Source organism: Patiria miniata, unplaced genomic scaffold (assembly GCF_015706575.1).
Source record: "Patiria miniata isolate m_02_andy unplaced genomic scaffold, ASM1570657v1 HiC_scaffold_17, whole genome shotgun sequence".
NCBI classification, from domain to species: domain Eukaryota; kingdom Metazoa; phylum Echinodermata; class Asteroidea; order Valvatida; family Asterinidae; genus Patiria; species Patiria miniata.
Genome location: NW_024037055.1, coordinates 4,540,195 through 4,561,798, shown reverse-complemented (window position 1 = coordinate 4,561,798; position 21,604 = coordinate 4,540,195). Strand labels below are relative to the sequence as shown.

General features: G+C 41.0%; 1 protein-coding gene across 4 annotated transcripts in view; it reads right to left on the bottom strand.

Annotated features, from left to right (window-relative positions):
* Nucleotides 1-1,397: 1,397 nt before the first annotated feature.
* LOC119723555 (mitogen-activated protein kinase kinase kinase kinase 4-like) overlaps nt 1,398-21,604 on the bottom strand; it is a 63,089-nt gene continuing 42,882 nt past the window's right edge. The window contains exons 13-29 of one of the 4 annotated variants that reach the window (XM_038194267.1): nt 18,950-19,033; nt 15,393-15,505; nt 14,266-14,420; nt 13,982-14,037; nt 13,282-13,364; nt 12,640-12,771; nt 11,625-11,759; nt 9,967-10,047; nt 7,403-7,664; nt 6,959-7,102; nt 6,326-6,411; nt 5,635-5,811; nt 5,090-5,239; nt 4,533-4,611; nt 3,527-3,607; nt 2,265-2,404; nt 1,398-2,014 (exon numbers count right to left, since the gene is read on the bottom strand). In XM_038194267.1, coding sequence (XP_038050195.1) covers nt 1,937-2,014; nt 2,265-2,404; nt 3,527-3,607; nt 4,533-4,611; nt 5,090-5,239; nt 5,635-5,811; nt 6,326-6,411; nt 6,959-7,102; nt 7,403-7,664; nt 9,967-10,047; nt 11,625-11,759; nt 12,640-12,771; nt 13,282-13,364; nt 13,982-14,037; nt 14,266-14,420; nt 15,393-15,505; nt 18,950-19,033 — 2,036 coding nt within the window. In that variant the 3' untranslated portion in view covers nt 1,398-1,936. The remainder of the gene's footprint in view (nt 2,015-2,264; nt 2,405-3,526; nt 3,608-4,532; nt 4,612-5,089; nt 5,240-5,634; nt 5,812-6,325; nt 6,412-6,958; nt 7,103-7,402; nt 7,665-9,966; nt 10,048-11,624; nt 11,760-12,639; nt 12,772-13,281; nt 13,365-13,981; nt 14,038-14,265; nt 14,421-15,392; nt 15,506-18,949; nt 19,034-21,604) is intronic. The other 3 variants (XM_038194268.1, XM_038194269.1, XM_038194270.1) reach the window with 3 other exon arrangements.

Sequence of the window (21,604 nt, the reverse complement as noted above, 5' to 3'; positions counted from 1 at the left end):
GATTCGCTCCTAAAAGGCCAACTTTCGTCAATAACACTGACTTCCATATTGGGGTTCAATCATTAAAAGAAACAAAAGATGCCTGATATATTGAAAGACAAAAGCAGTAAAATAAAAGCAATAAAAAAAGAACAAAAACACTGCGCCAAACTGCGCTATAACGATACACTATACATATTTATAAAACATCAACGGTCTAGAAGTATACCAAGTTACACTAAACACGAGTGTGGTTCTGTTTTTGTTGCATATGGGGGAACAAAAACAGCTCCAATTTTATAGCATGTCCTGTTGTAACTGGAAGAGTAACAACGTTCTGTTATTCTTTAAAAACAGAAGTGTTTAAACATTTTAATATATACATTAAAAAATGTAATAAAAAAAACCAGAAGAATGAAACAGAAAGGCTTTGATTCTTAAAATACAGAATAAAATTAGATGAAAAACAAATTGCAGCACCCTTGTTTGTGAACTTCTTGTTTTACATTCGCCACCAACCCTATCATCTTGAACATAACCAAGTTCATCTGGACTTTTTAAGTTCCTTTTTTGTGGCAAACATGTTGGTCTTGTACCCAACAGACACAGTGGTAAATGTTAGGATGTATGGCACCAGTCTTCTAGGTGTCAGACTTGCGTGGCCTCAGCCTCATTGTAAGTTAATGTGAAATTTAGGAGTGATTTTATTAAACTAAAAACAACAATCAAATTAAGTTTAAATAATATAAATTTGGCAGCCATTTTGGCACTTGGTTCCCTAGCAACCATTTCTCTTAACCCCCCTGGAGCCATCTTTGTTTTATTCTGTAAATATTACAAAATATGACAAAGCCAAGAGTGTGCGAAAATGCGGGCTGGTTCATAAAATGTGTTTCTGCACTTTGTGAATGACATGTCCTCGGGGTACAAGACAATGGCGCTTCTGCCTGTTATAACAATAGTTATAACAATATACATGTATAAGGGAGTACCCTATCCCCCTATTCCTCATTTCGACGGAGCAGGTTAACGCAAACATACGCAGTCTATAGCCAATTTCGTGGAATTCCAAGACCAAACCACCTTGCAGCTGAATACCAGCCACAAGCAGTTTGCATTACTTGTCCTTTTTGGCTGGTGACCCGTTTTGCCCAGCAAACGTGTGTACATTCAGCAGCATCATAAATCAGCTCTTGGCATAATATACTGGCTCACCACACACCTCTGCGATTGTGAGACAAACTACATGTACATGGCTGCTTTCGAGTGAGTCCGAGCACACAGACAGCAAGAGAATGACCCGTAGGTACGGGAGGGTTTACTCTCGGTCGGAGCGGGAGTACACTCCTGCAACCGGTGAAATCAGGTGATTTCAAGATGGCGGAAGGGTGAACATGATGTACAGTTGTTGTTTTTTCCTGATGAATTCTTGTTAAATTATTACGATAAATAACAAAAAATCTGAAACAGTATTCACATTTGTCCGAATTACAACTATGTTCTTTCACGAAGAATTAGTTTCCGCCATTCGTCAGCCATTTTGTGCATGTTTAAAAACATTAACCTTTTTGAGCAACGTGACCACGAGTGCAGTGCCCACGCAACATTTTCCTAGTCTCTCGAGTATCAAGAATGACCCACATGAACGCAGCAAAACTGACTGACCATAACTCCCTTGGCTATTTTTTTTCAATAGGATTCTTCCTGAATCCTACAAAATCCACGATTATGTGGGAAACCACTGGCACATTCTCTGTACACGTAAAAATGTACTTGAAACTTGCAAGAGACATCAACCCTCACATAATGCCATAGTGGCTGGGCTTTACCTTCCTCCACCCTGTAAAATCTTTCAAACCCTCTGATGGCTCTTGAAGGATCTGGTATGGGAGGGTTAGAGTCGGACATGGGAGAAGAGAGGGGTGGGGCTTGACAGAGAAAAAAGGGGAGGTTCCTACTACCAATTGCCGAGACCTGCTCGCAGTGTCAGGAAGTACACTTGAGAATTGGAGGGCCGAATCGAGGCAAAGAACACCTGTTGGGGAAAAAAAAAGGATGAATCAAATGCTGGCTTTATTGGATATTCGCACATGAAGAGGCGTCAGTGAAAAAAAAAGGTGACACTTGCATTTGAAAAGACAATCCAAGATGGTTTAAAGGGGGTAGGGGGTCGGTTAGGAGGTGGGAAGCCCCCCGTTATCGTTTCCTATCATAGGGGGGAGGGGGAGGGGGCGGATGGGGTAGGGGTGGCAGTAGGGGGTCGGTAAGGAAGTCGGGAGCCCTACCTTGTCATTGCGTTCACACAGGAACCTCAGCTGTTGGCTGCGTTTGTGCATGAAAACACCATCCAAGTGGCCGGTCTCTGCTGAGCGTATCTCAATGGCTTTGTTGCCCCAGCCCATGATCTGGCCCGTACTGATGTAAGCTGGCCAACGAACAAGAGAAAAGACAAGGTGTGTAACGTAACAATCAAGCTTGTATTTATTAATATCATTCAAGCTGACAAGGGGGTTCTCAATGTCTTGTTGTTTATGAGGGTTAGTGCTGCAGCCGAACCGCCGAACCGAACTTGGCCTTCCGAACCGCACTCAAACCGAACCCAAATGCACGTGTGGGAATATTTTATCATAGTTGCCGGGCCGGATAGGGCTGCGATAGGTAACACGGTAGCAATTAACGATGTTCATTTCTCAACGTCATCAAGTCAAATTATAACAGTATTTTGTTTACACAACAAAAATAAGATTCATCCTTCAACTTGTGTTGAATAGCATGTGGAAATTGTGGTGCCTATTTCTGTCAGACGTGCGCGGTACACACGTGTTTGTTCGAACAGGGGAACGGCTTTTCATTGTAGCCCAATACATTGTACCATGGACAAATGGACATGTACATTATGTATGCACTTCCGAAGCCGAACCGAACCGAACCGAAGTTCGGAGAAGAAAATAGAACAGCAACTGAACCGAACCGAACTTTGCAGCAGCACTAATGAGGGTCATCAGTTGTTTTCCTCAAGACGAGATTAAGATAAAGGATATTTTAAATCTTGGCTGTCTGAGTGTACTTTACAGTTGACGGTACCAGAATCAAACACAAGGTATCCAGTCTCTATTCAAGTCAAAAGTTATTCATTCAAATGAACTGTGACAAAAGCATTCTTTTGTCATTGTTTATCCCCTAAACTTGTGACGACTTGTTTATTTATGTATCAGATCCACTTCCAAAGTTTAAAAGAATGGGATCTGGTCATAATTTTCTCGAAATAGTTAGTGAACACAAATGCGGTGTAGGTTGTGGATCACAGCTTCTGCAATGAGCTGTCATAACAGAGCTGTAGAAATTGTTCAGTAATGGCAATTCATAAAATCTCTTTTCCGCGCAGGACACACTTTGATAACTGCAAGTTGAGAAATTAAAATAGTTTTGAGGTTGGAAGAGTGGAGTATCATCTAAAATTAGAACATTATCAAAAACAGTAGTGACAGACACCTCTAATCAAATCCCAAATGAGTGCTTAAACAAACAATGATTTGCCCCGACTTACCCACGGAAGTCGGCAGCTCTCCCCATTGCAGAGTCACGTCCTTGACTGCGGCACCGTTCGTATCGACAAACACTCCCTCATCTGTAAAAACATCACACAAGCATTCAAATCACATCTTTATATTTCCCACGGATACTTATGTCCCCACTCCATCAAAAGGAGGAATAAGAGGTTTAACTCATGTTTTGAATTGTGTATTAAAGGAAAAACACAACATTTGCAAACATCAAAAAATAAAACTACCAAATCATTTTGAAATACCTTGCTGGACTATTAGTGAATGACAGTGTAAAGCATCCTGTAAAATCATGGCACCTGGTATACTGCCATTTTCAAGAAAAGTGGTACTTTTGTATCAATTTCCAACACTGGTCGGCCGACCAGCGTTGGAAAAAACTGGCTTTTTTTCAAATACTGGCCCCAATTGACCATCGCACTTGTTTGCAATCGATTACACACCTATGGACGGGTACAAGCCAGCTAGACTGGTTCCCTGACCTTACAATTCCCCAATGTATGTAAACTGCTCTGTTTCTTCTTATATGGAGTCAGGGAACCAGACTACAGGAAAATGATTGTTTTTCTTGCTTTTTATAGCATTTTCGAACCCAAAACCTCAAAAAAGTCAGTGTAACTATGTTTGCTATATATTTCCAACCCCCCAATTCCATCCATTTCTGAAAATTACAGCAAAAGCAAATGATGTATATTCCCTTTAATACTAATACATTGATTTTCCGTTTTGCTTGTTATTATTCTTTTTTTTTTCAATTGTGGAAAAACTGAAAGTAGCGCTTGTCTTCCAAGTAACTATCCCCCAATTTGATAGAGCAAATTGCATTATTTTTATCATGAACTATTCTGCACAATTTCGTTTACATTTAAATCAATGTGTGCAAATTCGTTATCGATACGGATTTCTTATACATGTCCATGTAAGTACTGGCAATGTGAAAAGCATCGGTAAAAGTTAAAAAAAAGGATACAAATAATGAAAGCGACTTACTGTTGAAACATAGCAAGAGGTTCTTTCCTTGGTTGTTGGGCAAGATCACTATACAGTGGGGGATGATGGTTCCAATATCCTGGAGGGGGAAACACAAACCAACAATAAATATAAACTGAGAATAAAGCTAAAATTCTGTTCGAAATCGAGATTTTAATGATGCTGAATTGTGCGGGAGAGAGTTTACTCCTTTGCAAATGGTCATTCCATAAATTTGAGGTCCACTTTTTTTCCTGTTCCTGTTCCTTTGCAAATGGTCATTCCATAAATGTGAGGTCCACTTTTTTTCCTGTTCCTGTTCCTTTGCAAATGGTCATTCCATAAATTTGAGGTCCACTTTTTTTCCTGTTCCTGTTCCTTTGCAAATGGTCATTCCATAAATTTGAGGTCCACTTTTTTTCCTGTTCCTGTTCCAAGTGACATGTACGGAAAGAGAAGAGAAAAGCTATGCATATTTCTGCATGTTAGCAATGATAGAGTCAGACTTTTCTGTTTTGTTTTTATACTGCCAGAAATGAGTTCCAGAGGGCGCTAACACACAGGGAACCACCACTTACTAATGACGGGATGTGAATGTCCTGCACGGAGGCCGAGTCCAGGTCGATGGCATGGAAGCCAGCTGATGACCCGTAGATGACCTTTAACCTCTGGTTGTCCTCCACGGTCAGGTCCACGATCTGGGGCCGGTGGGTCAGGTTGGGAAACGTCTGGCAGGAGAAGACAGGGTACAAGACTTTGTGTAAGAGTGCCCTCAACTAGTATGCAATGCGCGAATATTACAATACATATTTGTTTGTCTACATGAGTTTTAAGTTAAAGGTAGAGCAGATCATTTGCAGTGATCCAAAGACAGTAACTGACAAAATTATTGTTGAAAAAGTTACTCGGTTTAAAGATAGTAATGGCACTAAACTCCCTGTGAAATAATTCTTTCTGGCATGCTCTCATTTGGAAGAAAACAATAAATCAACGCCATTTCTAAAGATGCGTTGAGTGACGCATTTTTGGAAATTTCTGTTAGTAGTTAAGAAATAATTTGGTAAATCCATCATAAGTATTCAATAAAATGGGGGGGGGGGGGGGGGGAGGGATGAACCCGTACCTTGAAAGCCATGAATTTGTGGTAGGGCTTGGGTGCCCATGCGTAGATCTCAATGCTCTCCTTCAGAGCGATCACCAGGAATTTGATCTTCTCGTACTTGACCACCTTGTAGTGAATACAACCCTCCAGATCGCCCACCGAGACAAAACCAATCTTACGCTTGTCCATCGTCTGCTGCTGTAGAATAAAGGTACATACAAGAATTTTAAACCATGTTCACACTTTTTTGGGTTGGTAAAACTCACCAAGACGGTGGTTACTTTTGCCATTTTAAGCCCAGTGCAAACAGCCCGAACAGTTTTCTCTCAATTTCTTTTCCCCATTTGTTGCTACTTTCACTGACCAAAATTTTGCTCAGGTAACATTGACTCGGTTAATTTTTCCAAGATGACAAATCCAGTGAAGACAGTGTGAGTCATAGAATCCAGCATCCAAACCACAGAACTACACGTAGTGACCACTAATAGCCCTTCTTCAATCCCAAAAAACAACAGAAAAGTGAAAATCGGAATTCAAAATAACACAACAGGCAAATGTTTGCATTCCACTTACGACATTGCTCCTGACCAAAATTTGACGAACATAATTTTTCAATGTATAGACTTGTCCAGTCTATATACCAGGCCAAAACCCTACAAGAAGAAAACCGAAAGTATGGCTGACAGATGATTTGCAAGATTTTCTGACTTACTGACTGGATGTGACTGTTGTCCTCGTTCTTTACGATCTTCTGTTTCAGCCATGACAAGAAATATGCACGTAGCTTAGCCTTCTTCCCTGAAATGATAAAGCATTAAAATTATGAGTGATGAGTTGCAGGGACTTGTGAGAAGTGGGGACTTGTGAGGACTTGCGATCACTACAGAGGAGTTGTGAGGACCTGTGAAGGCTAATAAGGACTTGTGAGTACTTTCCTTGATTGTGAGGACTTGTAAGGACTTGTGTGGCCTTGAGACGCCTTGAGAGGATTTACATGTATGGAGAAATGTCAGGACTTGTGAGGACTTATGAAAAATTGTGCCGACTGGTAAGGATTTTTAATGGCTTTTGAGGACCTCTGAGGACGTTTGAGGACTGTGATGGCTTGTGAGGACTTGTTATAACTTCAGGAGAGTTGTGATGGCTCATGAGGACTTGTACGGATTTGTGCGCACTTGTGAGACCTTGCAAGGCCTTTAGAAGACTTATGAGGTCTTGTCGGGATTTTTTAGGACTTACGAGGACTTATGAGAAATTGTTTAGACTTGTGAGGACGTTTGATGGCTTGCGAGGACAAATGAGGTTAAGTGAATATAACTCTGAACTCAAGACCATCATCTCTTACCTGATATGCAGACCAGTATGTTCTGGCTTTCCAGGACGTCCATCTGCTCAAATCGCTTGCGCGATAGCAGCGGATAGACCTTCCCTTCGCCCGACCTGTCCAACAACATCAGTCCGCTGTCGGTGCCTATTAAGAGATTTACACCTGGCGAGAGCAAAACCAAGAAACAACCCATTTTTAGTCTGGTTTTGTTCTTTGCTGGCGTTATTTTGTTTAATCACTGTACAGGGAATGCTGTCTGAGTGCTTGCAGCCTATTTTTATTTCTCTGTGACGTAAGTTGGTCAGCAACTTGGTCTATTGCAGGACGATAGGCTAACCCTTTACTTTCAACAAAATGACAAAATTTAGCTGAAGGGAAAAGTTGCCTGACTGCGTACAGCACTATTCCCCTCCATAAAATTACTTCGGCTAAATTGTTTGTTTTTAATTTCTTGGTACTTACCCCACAGTGACGCACACAGGATCTCTGAGTTGAACTTCTTGCGGTACTTGCGGATCTCCGGCATGTCGTTGAGGCTGTCCGGGGTGGTGGGCTTGACGTTGACCGAGATGTTGGAGCCTCGGCGCATGGGGACGAAGCCTGGCGCGGTGGGCGTGGTCGGGCTGGCCCCAAAGCCGAACGCAGAGAAGGAGGTCTGCTTGCGCATCGGGGATTTGACATTGCTGACAGGATTCTTGGGGTTATTGCTGATTGCTAGGCGATACTAGGGGAGGAGAAGGGAAGGGGGGGGGGAAGTCAGACTATTAAATTTGGTCTGGCTCTTGTCTCAACAAACGGTCAATTCAAACTCAACGTGGAACAATAAGCAGGAACAACAGCAGAGTTCTTCCCAGCACTTTATGACAATATTCCTTGAAGTTTTTCATGAAATTTCCCTGAGAAATTTCCAAAATTCCAGGAGAAAGATTTTCACTTTTGAAGTTGCTGGGAAGTCAAGAGGTGATGTAGCACAGCTAATTGTTATCGTCTGGAGAGGTGCGTTATATTAAGCCACCATAGCCAGTCAATGGCCATAACTGGGTCACATGGCACAAGACGCACATGCGCCAAACTGGGAAAACCCCTTCCCTTCTGGGTCACTGTCAAATTCCCTGAGTTTTGGTGTGTTTTTTTCCATCAAATTCTGTGAGTTTTCCCCGACTTGAAAATGGAAACTCATTTCGGTTTTCTCCGATTTCCAGAGTGGCTGGGAACCCAGAACAGAGAGGGCTGTGTGGCCTTCCCCTGAGATCCTCTAATGAACATGTGAATGACGCGTACATGCCGAGCCATTATTTCTACGTACTGTAGCAGATCCATAAGATGACACTACAGGGCCCAATTTCATAGCACTGCTTAACAGCCCACTTTGTGCTTACCGAGCCTCCATCTATTTCATAGGGACCGTTAAGCAGTAAGCACAGCAAAAGCACGCTTAACCACAAAAGAAAATTGTGCTTAAATCAGTGACGTAACAATAGAAATCTCCATGCGCGCAACCATTAACCCTCCCTTTGCTTAAGAGGTCACCAATGGTCAAAATTGTCTTCCTCACCTCCTGGCCTACTGTGTACAAACCAATGGGGGTCTTGACCAATATTGACCTAAGTAATAAGCAGGCAGACAATGCATGTTACCATAGGAGGGTTAATGAAAAAGTGCTTAAGCAGCAGTATAAATTTCTGCTATAGTAAGCACAACTTTTCTGCTTACTGTTAAGCAGTGCTATGAGATTGGGCCCATGTACTATCACGATTCCATATTTCTGCTACTTCAGCGGAATTCAGAGGAAAAATTAAAACAACACAAAACCTATGGACCAGCCAATGCAGCAAACACTTTTGGGGAGTTTTTCATAACATCATGGCTGGAAAACAAGCATCAAAACAGGAAAACTAAAACTGCTTATGCCTGAAAACAAATTTAAGCTCAAATCATTATGCTACTAAAGCTCTGTCAACGGAATCAGCCCAGTGTCTTATCACACACCACTGTAAAATTCAACATTGTGAATTAACAAAATACCACATCAAATTTGCAAGACAAAAGTTTCTTACAAGCCTTTTTTAAATATTTTTTTTTCAATTTCATCATGCTCCAGAGATAGCTGGCTCCACCCAAAATAGTTCTCGTTTGGATGCAACTGAACTCTGCCTCTGGAGCTACCCGTACCTCCGGAGCTATCCTAGCCCCCAAAATTTGTGGGGCTAGATCCACTTTCAGCTCAGCGGGGCTTCTTTTATGACCTGGCTCAAGCGTTATTTGTCATGTGGACGCAGCTGACCTAGCTCTACGCTGATGCATCTGTTCATTGATTATTTCTCTGACCAATATTGCGTAACCTATTTGGCGACCTTTTAGCTCCACTTTAACTCCAGCTCTGGAGATAATCATCATTGTATGAACGTGAGCACATTTTATTTATCACTAGCTCCACCGAACCCCCGTTGAGTTCATTAAATTTAAAAAGAGCTACATGTAGGTCCAGAACTGCCCTCCGTCTGAACATACCCAATGAAATGAACAATTTACAAATTTACGTTTAGATGTAGATCAACAAAAGAAAACTTAGACAAAGAAACTAATAAAACAAAAAGTCAAAAAAAAAAAATCATTTATGCTGATAAGTAAATCTGCAGTTTTGAACTAATAATAATCATAAGGGGAAAAAGCTCTGAAATAAAACAACCGTTTCATAAATTACGTTATACTTGTTAAAAAAAAAAAATCTACAGCTCTTCTGTAAATTATGCATAAATTGAATTAGTAAACTTAACGCAACAAATATTTAACATGCTTTGGAAACAAAATGAATCATATAGTTCAGGCAGATATCTTTATTAAATCAAATACATGGCAACGTGGTGGGAAAATATCTTCATCTACATTCTGTTAAGAATTGACATGCTCTATTTTGTATTAACAAAAAAACAAAATCATTGCAGTCGGGGGAAAAAAATAAACACTTGATGCAATTTCAGGGAGGAGTTGTCGGGATTAATGCCGGAGGAAATCTGGAGTCATACCTGGGCGTGAATTGAGCTCGACGAATCACTGACGCCCGTCTGGGCATGCTCAGTGAACACGTCGTCATCGGGCCCCTCAACCTACACACATACACACACACGCACAAATATATGAACGGCAGGGCACTGACGAATGCAGAAAGAACATGCCACACTAAGGTTACGCAAGCTACATTTTATGCCTGGTGCCCTCTGCCCACCTAGTCTTTCCAGTGATAAACCACTGGGTGTTCTGACTAATTTGGGTCATTCTAGAAATTTAGGGTCTATTTTTTCCGGTTCCTCCTGCACACATCTACCGGTATAATTCGGATGCACTCCTTAATGCAGTCGTCCTCCAAGAGTGATTATGAATAGCTAACTACCTACCCCACAAATAAAAAAATCTTGTGAGGTCATTCTTAATGATACTTGAATGGAAAACTACCAAGTACCAAGGTAACAGGGACAGGAAAAAGGTAACGCCTGGTTTAAAGTTGGTCGCGTGATGATAAACGCTGATGGTCGCTGAATGCTAAGCCCTTTTCGGAGAGTTCGTCGAGCGACGGTTGTAAGAATACGCGCTACGGTTGGAAGCATACGCACATCACAAACCCTACGCGCGCACAATTCAATTACCTACCGGTATGAAGTGTGACGATCAAGCATCCTAACAAAATTTCACCATTTCTCGCACCGGCAGTTGTTGTTTCATGTTACATTTGTTAAAAATGCAGATAAATAACAGTTTTTTAGTAGCGCGAACATCGCGCGACTGACTATCAACCGGGCTTAAATTTATTGAATGACTCTTATTGAAACCTTATCGTTTCCTTTAACCCAAACCCTCCCACACCTATCAAAAGCTGCCTGGATGTTTGAAGGACTGGGCAGGATTTAGTAAAATAGAGCACAGTCGACTTCACCTTATCTAACATGGGGCTTTATGCCCCTTCAAAGTTTAAGCACAAAGAATGTGCGATTAGCTTCTTGCAGGTTCTTGGGAGGATACGACAAGACGCCTTATAAAAATGCCTAGGGGGGGTAGGTTAACCCATCTGCAACTGTACTACATTGTATTACATATTGTGTTACATTGTATTACATATTGTGTTACATTGTATTACATTGTGTTTATTCGCTGAAGAATCAATAAAATCATGGAGAGCTCAGGCGGTTTGGGGCGCTACAGTGAGTAATAGGCAGGGCGGTTTCGGGCGCTACAGTAACTAAAGGGATAAATGATTTGCGGCTATAAGCCAAATCAGTATTCCAACTGCGCATGTACACAACAAGATTCCACGATTTTTACTTCGGAATAAACAAGGCAGATAAATACACACGAGTCTATCGGGGGCATGGTAGCCAAATCTGTATTCTGCAATTGTTCATACAATCAAACAGATGAAGTTGGGCATACAAAACAGCTAAAAACACTTCAATGTCCAAACTGTTTTGAAATTTTGTGCCTACTTTCGAACAAGACAATTTCTTAAATTTCCCGGTTCCCGTTATGATTTCGCTAGTACAGGGTGAATTGTTTATCCCGAAAGGAAAAACGTCAAATTTTGATGCGCACCTGTGCTGCTGGAACACCGAACTGGCTTATTCGCAAATCCTTGGTTTAAACTAAAGATTTTATGTCATCTCTTCAGAGAAATTCCCCCCAAAAAACTCACCTCATCTGAGGAAGCTTTGTCCTGCGGTGCCTGGGCCTTCCCGGCGCCGATAGGGCTCTGCTGCTGCATGAGAAGGTCTGGTAGGACATCGCTGCCAACTTCCAGATTGCTTGGTCGTGACTGGCCGTTAGAAATCTGATTGGGCAATCAGACAAAAACCAACAATTGGCATGAAATAGATTGCAGTTTGTCAGGTCCAGAGCGCTAACGGCAAAAATACATCGGTGCAGACGGCCCAATATTTATGGCACTGCTTCGCACACCGATTGCTCCTGATACAGCTTTCGTTCACTTCACGGAGAACGTAAGCAAGAAGTACAGGGTACCCAGCAATTCATGAAAACAAAATTCCCCAAATTTTCCCTGAATTTTTTTCCTAAGAAATTTCGAAATTCGATGAGATTTTTTCACTTTAACAAGGTTGCTTGGAAGCCAAGAGGTGGTTGCAGCAAAACAACTCAGATACTGATAATATTCACAATGCACATTCACTGGTTAGGGTTCGTGACTCATGATCAGAGGGTCCGGGGTTCGAATCCAGCCGCTGGTCATATATTGTGTCCTTGGGCAAGGCACTTCACCCCCACTTGATCCTCTCCACCCAGGAGTATAAATGGGTACAGGCATTAGCTGGGGAGTAACCTGCGATGGACTAGCATCCCATCCAGGGGGAGTAGAAATATTCTCAGTCGTTTCATGCTACTGAAACCGGAGATAAACGCCGGCCTGATGAGCCACATTGGCTCGGGACAGACTTTACTTTACTACATTCACTAAAAAGCCATCATATAACGTAGCCAGTCAGTCAAAAAACACAACTTGGACACATGACACAAGACGTAAACCCTTTCCGTTCTGGGTCAATGTCAAATTCCCTGAGTTACCGGCACCAGACAAAATCTTGTTACTGCCTGGGACCGATTCTCAGCTGATTTTTGCTTAGCACAAAAATCTGCTAAGCTGTATTGTTTTTGCTATTAAGTAGCAGCTTCGTGCAAGTGGGCCCTGGTCTTACCCTTCTCTGTTGGTTAGGGCTCTCCGTCTTCCTCTGGTTGGCCGGGGAGCCTGAGTGGGGTCTGCCTTGCCCGCTTCCCCCGGCCTGGTTGCTGGCTGGAGGAGCCCCTTGCCTGGTAGGACCCACGTCAATCTGAAAGGAAAGCACACGGTGGCCTCACAGTTCAAGAACTAACCATACCACCTCAAACTTCTCACTGTCCCTCTTGCTGTGTAGTCAATGCTTGGCTAAGCCAGCACATTTGTGACTCAAGCCAACCACAAGTCCAATTGTACAAGTACGTCAAATCACAAGTCATGTCACAGGTGCAGTGTAACAAGGGATGACCAATGACAAATGACGTAGAAATGCCCTTGTAACAGTTCATTTGCATGGGCAGTTACCGAACTTGGGACGGGACAACTAGTGGTTGACTTGTGAGGAATGACAGTACATTTTTCATTCCTCCATTAAAAAAAAATTAACCATCCTTTTTATTAAAAATCCTCTTGAACAACTCTTACCCATGACCCCTCTCATAAAAACCCTACTCCCTTTTTGTAACTTTCAACATCCATGAAGTTTTTAAAAGCCTCGTTCTGAGCCTCATAGACTTGTGTTAGTATATTAGCAAGGCAAACAGCAATGTCAGACGTCTCGTACCGGTACCTGTGTCCGCCCTGGTCCCGAGGGCTGCGGCACAAAGCTTGATGAGCTCTCGGAACTGATGTTACTCTCATTAGGATCTAGAAGAAGAAGACATAAAAAACAATGAAATATTTACTGTCAGCAACTTCAATCAGATTAACCCTAACGATCCCTATCCAGTCAAACTCCAACACCTGGGCCCAATTTCATAGAGCTGCTTAAGCAGAAAATTTGCTTAAGCACGAAAAAAAATTGCTTAGCAAAATTAGGTCACCGGCCAAAACTCCATGTGATGTACATTGCTTGTGACTGGTATTTAGCTGTTGTTTACTTAGCATAACAATCGCATGGAGTTTTGACCGGTAACCTGATTTTATTAAGCAAGACGTTTTTGTGCTTAAGCAAATTTTGTGCTTAAGCAGCTCTATGAAATTGGCCCCTGGGTTTGTTGGGATCTGTTAAGATGAGTACTGCACAAGTAAACTGATCATGCTTTACATGGGGTTAGGCAGACCACAAATAATCAGAGTCCAACTGTTTATGTGTACAGTTTACCAAATGGTGTTGGGATTTGCAAGGATGAGGAAGGTTCCTAGTAAATCACCCTAGGGCGTTAGGGTTAAAGATAATACTATCATTGCATAGAATTCTGCCATCAGCCCGGCACATAATTATTTTTTTTAACAAATTGATATTGGATATGTTTTTTCCTCACCTTCGTGGACTACAAATGTTGCTAAAGTATCTGCATCATATCCTTCTGGTTCGGGTCTGTGAAAGAAAAAACAACAAAGGGACAAACACTTTAAAGTGTGCAGACACCGAAACAGCAAAAAGAGTGATAAATTCATAATAAAATAAAACCTAACTTTGAAATTTTAAAATTTGTTGAAGAGAAGACCAACTTTAACTGGCACCTTTGAACTGTTTTCTTTATTCTGGTTCTGTGTGTCTTATGAGTGCTTTGCATTGTTGTTATTGTTACGACTTGATACTCACAGTGGCATGGGAGCATCTGAGGCCAGTACTGTGCCGTCAGCTCCACCCTCTGGCACCTCATCCTCCTCATCTTCATCATCCAGGCTACCTCCCTCGCTACCTCCGTCACCTTGACCTCCCATAGCGCTTAGCTGGGCTGCAAGGGCATCCAAGTCCTGCAACAAAAAGAATTACACCATGAATAATAATAATGATTTGGGAGGCTGATCACTGTAACTCGCAGCTGAGAATCTGAATTGCGAAGGACGTGGCTACATTGTGGTCGAGCCGCAGGCATGTATTCGCGCCTTTGGCAGCCGCCATACGACAAATATGTGACCAAAGAGCACCGCCAGAAAGCGATAGTGTTTTATTTCTTTGGAGGGTAGGAAAACAAGAGGGCCCGGAGACAAACTCTTGCAGCACAGGAGAGAACCAACGTACAACGCAACACTTCATATCCCTTCACCTGAAACTGACCTGCAGGGTTTGAAAGAGTTTGACATTATTGCTCTGAATACTGACTTCCCACGAGGAGGGTTAACACTGAATTTTATGTTAAGCACAGTCATAACATTGAGCCATTCTCACTAAGGCTGGCATGGGTACACAGGTACTTGTGACCTGTTCTGTCAAAAGCAGACGCTTCTGGGCAGAGGCTGAAATTGAGATATGGCCAAAACATGCTGTGGGGTGATTTTTTTGATTTTCAAATTTTTACATCTTTGTAATCCTGAACATGTCTAAAATATGCTATAAAAGTTTTTGACACCCTAATTTGAACTCTTAATATACTATTTTTGATGATTTGTAAAGGGATTTCAGTTAAAGAAATGTCTGTTTTGTGACGTTTGTGGCCATTTTCTCCGTTTTCTACTTTTCGACTCAATGAACTTCAAAATAGCATAACTCTGCCCAGGAATGACCGGTTTCAAAAATTAAACCACCTATTAAAATGAAAAAGAACGTATTTTAACAATATGCAAAAATCTCGTTTTTTACCTTATGCCCAGAAAAGTCTGATTTTGACAGAACAGGTATCCTGACTGAAGATGCTGGTTACCCAATACAATTTTTCAGTATTATTCACCAAGGCCGACAACAACTACCCGTAAAATCACACCACTGGTGCTCACGACGGAACTTACCGCCGGATTCTTGGGCCTTCCCTGGTTGTTGACCTGCTTGGGTGGTTGTTGTTGTTCCTTCCTGGCTGGGTCTACCCTCACCTCGCTAACCTGAGCTACTTGGGGTCGGTTGGCTGCAGCAAATCAAAATAAAAAATTCTTCAATTTTTAGAATTGTGGTTCACATTTTTCCTTTTTTTTTTCAGAGATGAATTGTGGAAATAAATACATCAGAGAAGTTTTCATTGCTGAACCATTTTGAATAAAAAGTGCATTTACTCTATTGCAAATTGAAAAAAAAAGCCAGATTCATACATTATGGGAATAAATCAGGCAAGTTATTCCGACGGAAAAAAAAACACCTCGGTGCATTTCTTTCACTAGAAATGGAAAGTAAGCCAGATTAAAATCTGAAGTGAATTTTAGTAAGGAGCCAACTGTTTAGATACAGCAATGGACAAGAACAGAGGAATGGAATTTATATGGCATTCTTGCACATGTTCATTTAGCAGGAAATGGCCTCTACTTTAATAAGCAAAAGGCTGAAATTATAGAGAACCGATCAAATTTGCCAACATCAAATGGAAGAGTCCGTAAAATACATGTCGTTTTAATACCAATCGACCATTATTTAACAATATACCGGTATTGTAACGAAAAAATACATTAAATGTGCGCGTACCGGTACATGTAAGAGCACATAGAGAAGATATGGCAATTACTGAAATATTATTAAATACGATTTGAAACTTTTAAAAACATTGCAAGAACAGTATTAGTAGTTTTGGTGCAAAAATGTTAGAATGTCAGTGTAGCTGTGAACACAAAATGAACGTTAATGAAACGGACAAAAACAAATAATACATGTAATTAGTGAAAAAAAGGTAGTTTTTCATAAGGTTGTTGTATTGGCATACATATACATGTAGTAATCAAACAGTATTTTTAAATTGAATGATCGAAATTTACAGACTTTCCATTGTTGAAATGATGTGCTATTACAATGTAATTTTGGGTAACATCAGCTGTAAGAAGAACTTAGAAAGAGGTTATATTTTTGAATGTGATAAGTTTTGCATTCATCCATTTGGACACAGCCCAACCTCTTGTGTTGATTTCAGTTTTCTTTTCATTACAAATAGAAATCCACCCTATACTTTTTAACATGAGGAGGTTCCATAGAGCTGGGGATTTCGTCATTCTGAAATAGACAATCCCTTCCTCTTGCAACAGTCCACGTAGAATAAAAAATCTTGTTGACGCACCCCTGAATCCTTGTGAGAAGTGAGAGAGTTCATCGACTGTGATTGAAAAGATGACAAGCTAATAATGACTGCACTACCAATAAATTTGGGGATATCGGAGGGTTCAAACTTTGAAACATGGCGGAAATCTCACTTAAAACTTTAATACTGATGCTCTTTGAAGTGATGTTGAGGGTCACTGTTGTTCCAATGAAAGTCTATGGAACCACCATGAAAACAAGCTGGTCGCGGGACAAAAATCACTTGTCATTCCAAGAGGTTTAATCTGTAAAGCTACTGAACTGCTAGCAGAGAAGCTGTTGCAAATGTTGCTGAAAAGTTGCGTTTACCTAAAAAGCTGATGTCCTGACCACAGCAAGTACATGAAAAAGCGTGGAGAACAATGATAGTGCTTTTGTTGTTGGACTATTTTTGAGATCGCACACTACAATGAGAGCTTTACAGTTGAAAGCATGAGAAGAAAAACTCTACAAGGAATTTCCAAACAAATGTAGCTTCAGAAAGAACAGGAATGAATACGTGTGTATATAGCAATTGGGGTAATATTTCCACACAGGGTAGCAGGATTGTTTAGTTTAGGTAGAGCCATCAATACATAATTTAGGTTAAGGCAGAAATAAATATATCACAGCAATTTTTAGGCTTCATGGAGTTACTTCAGGAACTTCAACGCGGTTGTCACTGCAAAGAAGTTACAGCAGCATCTGCATGTTATGCAAATCAACTGCAATTACAAGCATCAAGCGTGCTCAATATTAGTCTACATATAAGTTTGGGGGTAGGGGTGGGGGCGGGAAACGTAGTTTCGGATAGGGTGTTCCGTCAATAGCAGGGTGCAACTGCAATTTAGAGTGACTCCTACATTGAGAGAAATATGCATTGCTATTACTGCACCACACCAAGAAAGGACGTTGCTTCAAATGCACGGCACTTTGGAAAGATGCGTTGAAGTCCTCGCTAACTGCACTTGTAAACTGCATTTTCAACTGCAAATGCCAGCCGGCCAAGTCAGCAGAGGGCGCTATGCTACGGTAACTTTGGCAGTAAAAAGTAAGAGGGGCAAGAACTGCAAATCTGATGGATGCCAACAGGTATCGCAGCCTTTAGTAGATATGCTTGCAGATGGAGCAAAAGTTACACACAAGATCAGATACTGTATGTTACATTTTTTGTATGCTTCCCTCAGATGCAATTGGGGAAAATTCTGATTCAAAATTGGCCCACGTGTCTCAAAATGGATACCCACTTTTTGTGGGGGGGGGGGGGGGGGGGGGGGAGGGAGAGAGGGAGGGGAGGGGAGGGGGAGAAAGTGTACATGTATGCATATCTTGTACATGTACATGTACATGTATATATGTACGCATATCTTGTACATGTAGGTCTTCATATTTTGCTTTTTACAGTGAAACTTGGTCTAATCTTTTTATCGACGATCTGAATTACATCTGAAGTACTTTGTGGCTTCCTGGTTCCAATTTGAACATTACGGGCAGCTTGGACGATATTCAACCTACATGTACGTAAAATGTGCATTCATCTTTACAATCCCGGGTACATACATGTACCTTATTCAGAGTGGCCTTCTATCTACATGTACCATGCATGCATCCTAGGCCGAGTACCTACATGTACATGTAGTTTGGCCTCTAATCATGCTAATGTGGCCACTTGGGTACCTTAGATTTCCACCCAGTGTGGCCCCATGCGGTACATGTATATATACATGTACATGTACATGTATGTACATTGTGTATAATGTACATGTAGTCCATAAACATGGGTGGCCTTATGGATGTAACCACCAGAATTGGCCACCAAAAGTGGCCACCAAAATTGGCCACCAAAAGTGGCCTTCAAAGATTGCCAGCCATTTCGATCCATCCCCAACTCCACTTACCGTATCTACCGGTATTGTGGCCACCTAAACGCTGTGTACAAATCTTAATTTTCATGCAGCCGCTGTTTTCTTTAAACTTGGTTTGGCAGTAATTATGTAACCAAAGCAAAATAAAAGGACAGAAACTAAAGAAACCACAGTACGTTTCTATCAAATTTTTTAAGTTATCCCATCCCTACTATCTCAACCTAAGGTATACACACAATGGTTGATGGGCAAGCAGTGAAAGTGACAACTGAAGCAGAAACAGCGTATCATGCCACGCATGCTAAATATCCACATCACATGCATTTAAAGTTGGCCGCCAAAAAAAATAAATAAGATAAAAAGCATGCAGTAAAAGGTGCAGCTCTGCCAGGCCTCGGTAGACGGATTACAACCTCGACCCCAAATGTCTCCGTCCTCGTGATACTCACCCATGTGTTGCGTAATTACCGGCTGTGCCCTGGGGGCCTCGACCCTGACCGGAGTTTTGGGCGTAGGGGGCGGGGTATGCTCCTCTGCGTGTGGTGACAAGGCAAACGGGTCATGCACAACGAAATAAGTGGCACAACAACAAGACTCTTGTCTAAGATTTGAGGCTTTGCATGGTGGGGTATCGGTATCGTTTCGGTTTTGCGGTAACACCATGTGGTAATAACTACTGCTTAGAAGGTATTAGTTCTGAGAAGAACTTGTCCTGCTTATTATCAACTTGCTAAGTAGTTTTTGTTCTGTTTAGAACAGTCCTGCTGTAAGTTCTAAAAGAACTTGTCTTTGGTCTCAACGTTTCGACTAGCCTGCTCTAGTCATCGTCAGGAGACTGAAGATAGTTGGAGATGCTACTCCTTAAGTAGGATTTGTTAGGATTAGGAGTGCTTGCTGTTCTAAACAGAACAAAAACTACTTAGCAAGTTGATAATAAGCAGGACAAGTTCTTCTCAGAACTAATATCTTCTAAGACTCTTGTCACTGATACTTTTTTTGGGTCAAACCACAGACTGGTACAAGTCTAATTAAAAAAAAAAAAAAATGGCCGCCTAGCAACAACTTTCGGAGGTCTATGGAAGAGATTTTAAACAATGTCGGGCATGTGTTTGAAAAGGAATGGAAGAGTGGAATGCAACATTTGGAGTAGAAAATATGAAACTTATTCCGGAAGGAAAGGGTGTGAAAAAGGAAAAATATCTCATCAACTAATATTTGTAAACATAAATTTGAAGAAAAAAATGTGCGGAGTTAATTTTTAAATAGTCCATCACCAACCAATTTTTGTGAAAAGATACCTGAACAAAGTGAAATTAAAACAGCAATGTGGCAAAAACGGACAGTTTAAAAATAAATGAAAAGCATTCAAAAATACACCATACTGCACAACATGCTTATCAAATGCACAATTGCAGACAAGACCACATTGAACGTGGATAACTCTAAAAATGGAAAACAAAATGAGGACCACATTTTGTCGGATTCATTGCAGCGTTGAACTAACATGCCACAACAGATTCCTAAAATTTAACTAACTTTGCTACGGATGTGAACGCACACTTTAAAAATAAAATTGCCTCGCCCCGCCAACAATTGTCCCTCTCCTCTTCAAAGTTGCTTTGACAAACTTTTTTTTTTTTAAAACAGCATTGCAAACTTTCGCTGCAAAGATTAATTCATTGCATCACTGCAAAAAAAAGTTTTACCAACATCTGAAACCTTCCCATTTCCAATTGTTTTGAATAGGGTCGGGTTTTGGGGAAAATCTAGGGAAATCTTGCACTGATGTAATGAGGCGTGCTTATCATAATACATGTACATGTACATACGACAAACTGGCCCGAAAAAAAGGAGGCACTAAAATTACTGTATGCCAAATTTCTCAAACGGGACGCACAAATCTCAGTTTGAAAATAACAATGTACATTGGCTGGGTCTGAGGAAATATGCCAAGTGTCACATTTAAAATGATTTATTTGGTTACCGACGGTTTTTCATAATGGGATCTTTTCCCAAATCAGTATTGTTGTATGAAAGGGATAATAATAATTTCTGAATGAAATTGTATTTTGCGCTGATAAAGTTACCACCAAAAAAACCCAACTTTTAATTACAGTCCCCCTGTTAAGTCTCCCTTTTTCCTTTTTTTTTTCTTTATTGGACCCAGTCCTGTCTGTTCCCTGAGTTCTATGAAAACATATAGAAGGGGAAACAAACGTTTTCAGAACAAAACTAAACATCATCCCGTCAGTGCAACAAGGTTTATTTTATCTACACAATTCTGCATGTTTCACATCAATGAAACTTTGCACGGTGCCTCAAAAGTTTAACACTGGAATTACTTGAGATGAGAGAATTCCGAGTTACGACCTTGTTGCGCGAACGTGATGATATACGCACACTGCAACCTTGCTTCGAAACCTCATAACTGCTTTTTTTAGTTCAGTAATGAACTTCTACGGGCTTGATTATAGTAAATCTAATGAACACATAATGAATTGTAGAAAGAGTTTAGTAAAGTGAACGGACAAGTACACAAAATGTAGTAACTAAACCAGCAAACAGGACTCAAAAACTTGTGAAGCAATGAAAACAAATCATTCAGTCTGTTTTATTTTGTTTTTACTGATCTTTGTTGATTAACCAAAACCCTCCAAGATCATTGAAAATCCACCAGACGGTTTTGCAAGTAAAGTCTTAGTACGAGCAAAAAATGCGCCCTTGGGGTTTCTGCACTGTGGAGGATTTTTTGCCACAGCTGTTGTCGAGTCCATCACGAGTCAGACCCAAGTCAAATCCCAAATCAATCAAAAGTCACATGACGTGTCAGGTGGCAAGTAACAGGTGATGAACAAAGACAAGGTTTGTGTTGTTCATTTTTTTTGTTCAATTGAATAACTTTTTCAACTTGACGTTACACTGGAGGACTTGTGATTGCCATACGGTAGATTTGTAAGGACTGAACTTCAACTCTGTTTTTGGCGAATTTAAGAAGTTTCCCAGCAAAAAATGAAAAAAAAACAACAACAACAAAACCTGAAACAAACAAACAAACAAACATATTAGACCCTGGGCCACCAAAACCTTCCGTTACTCCCTGTACC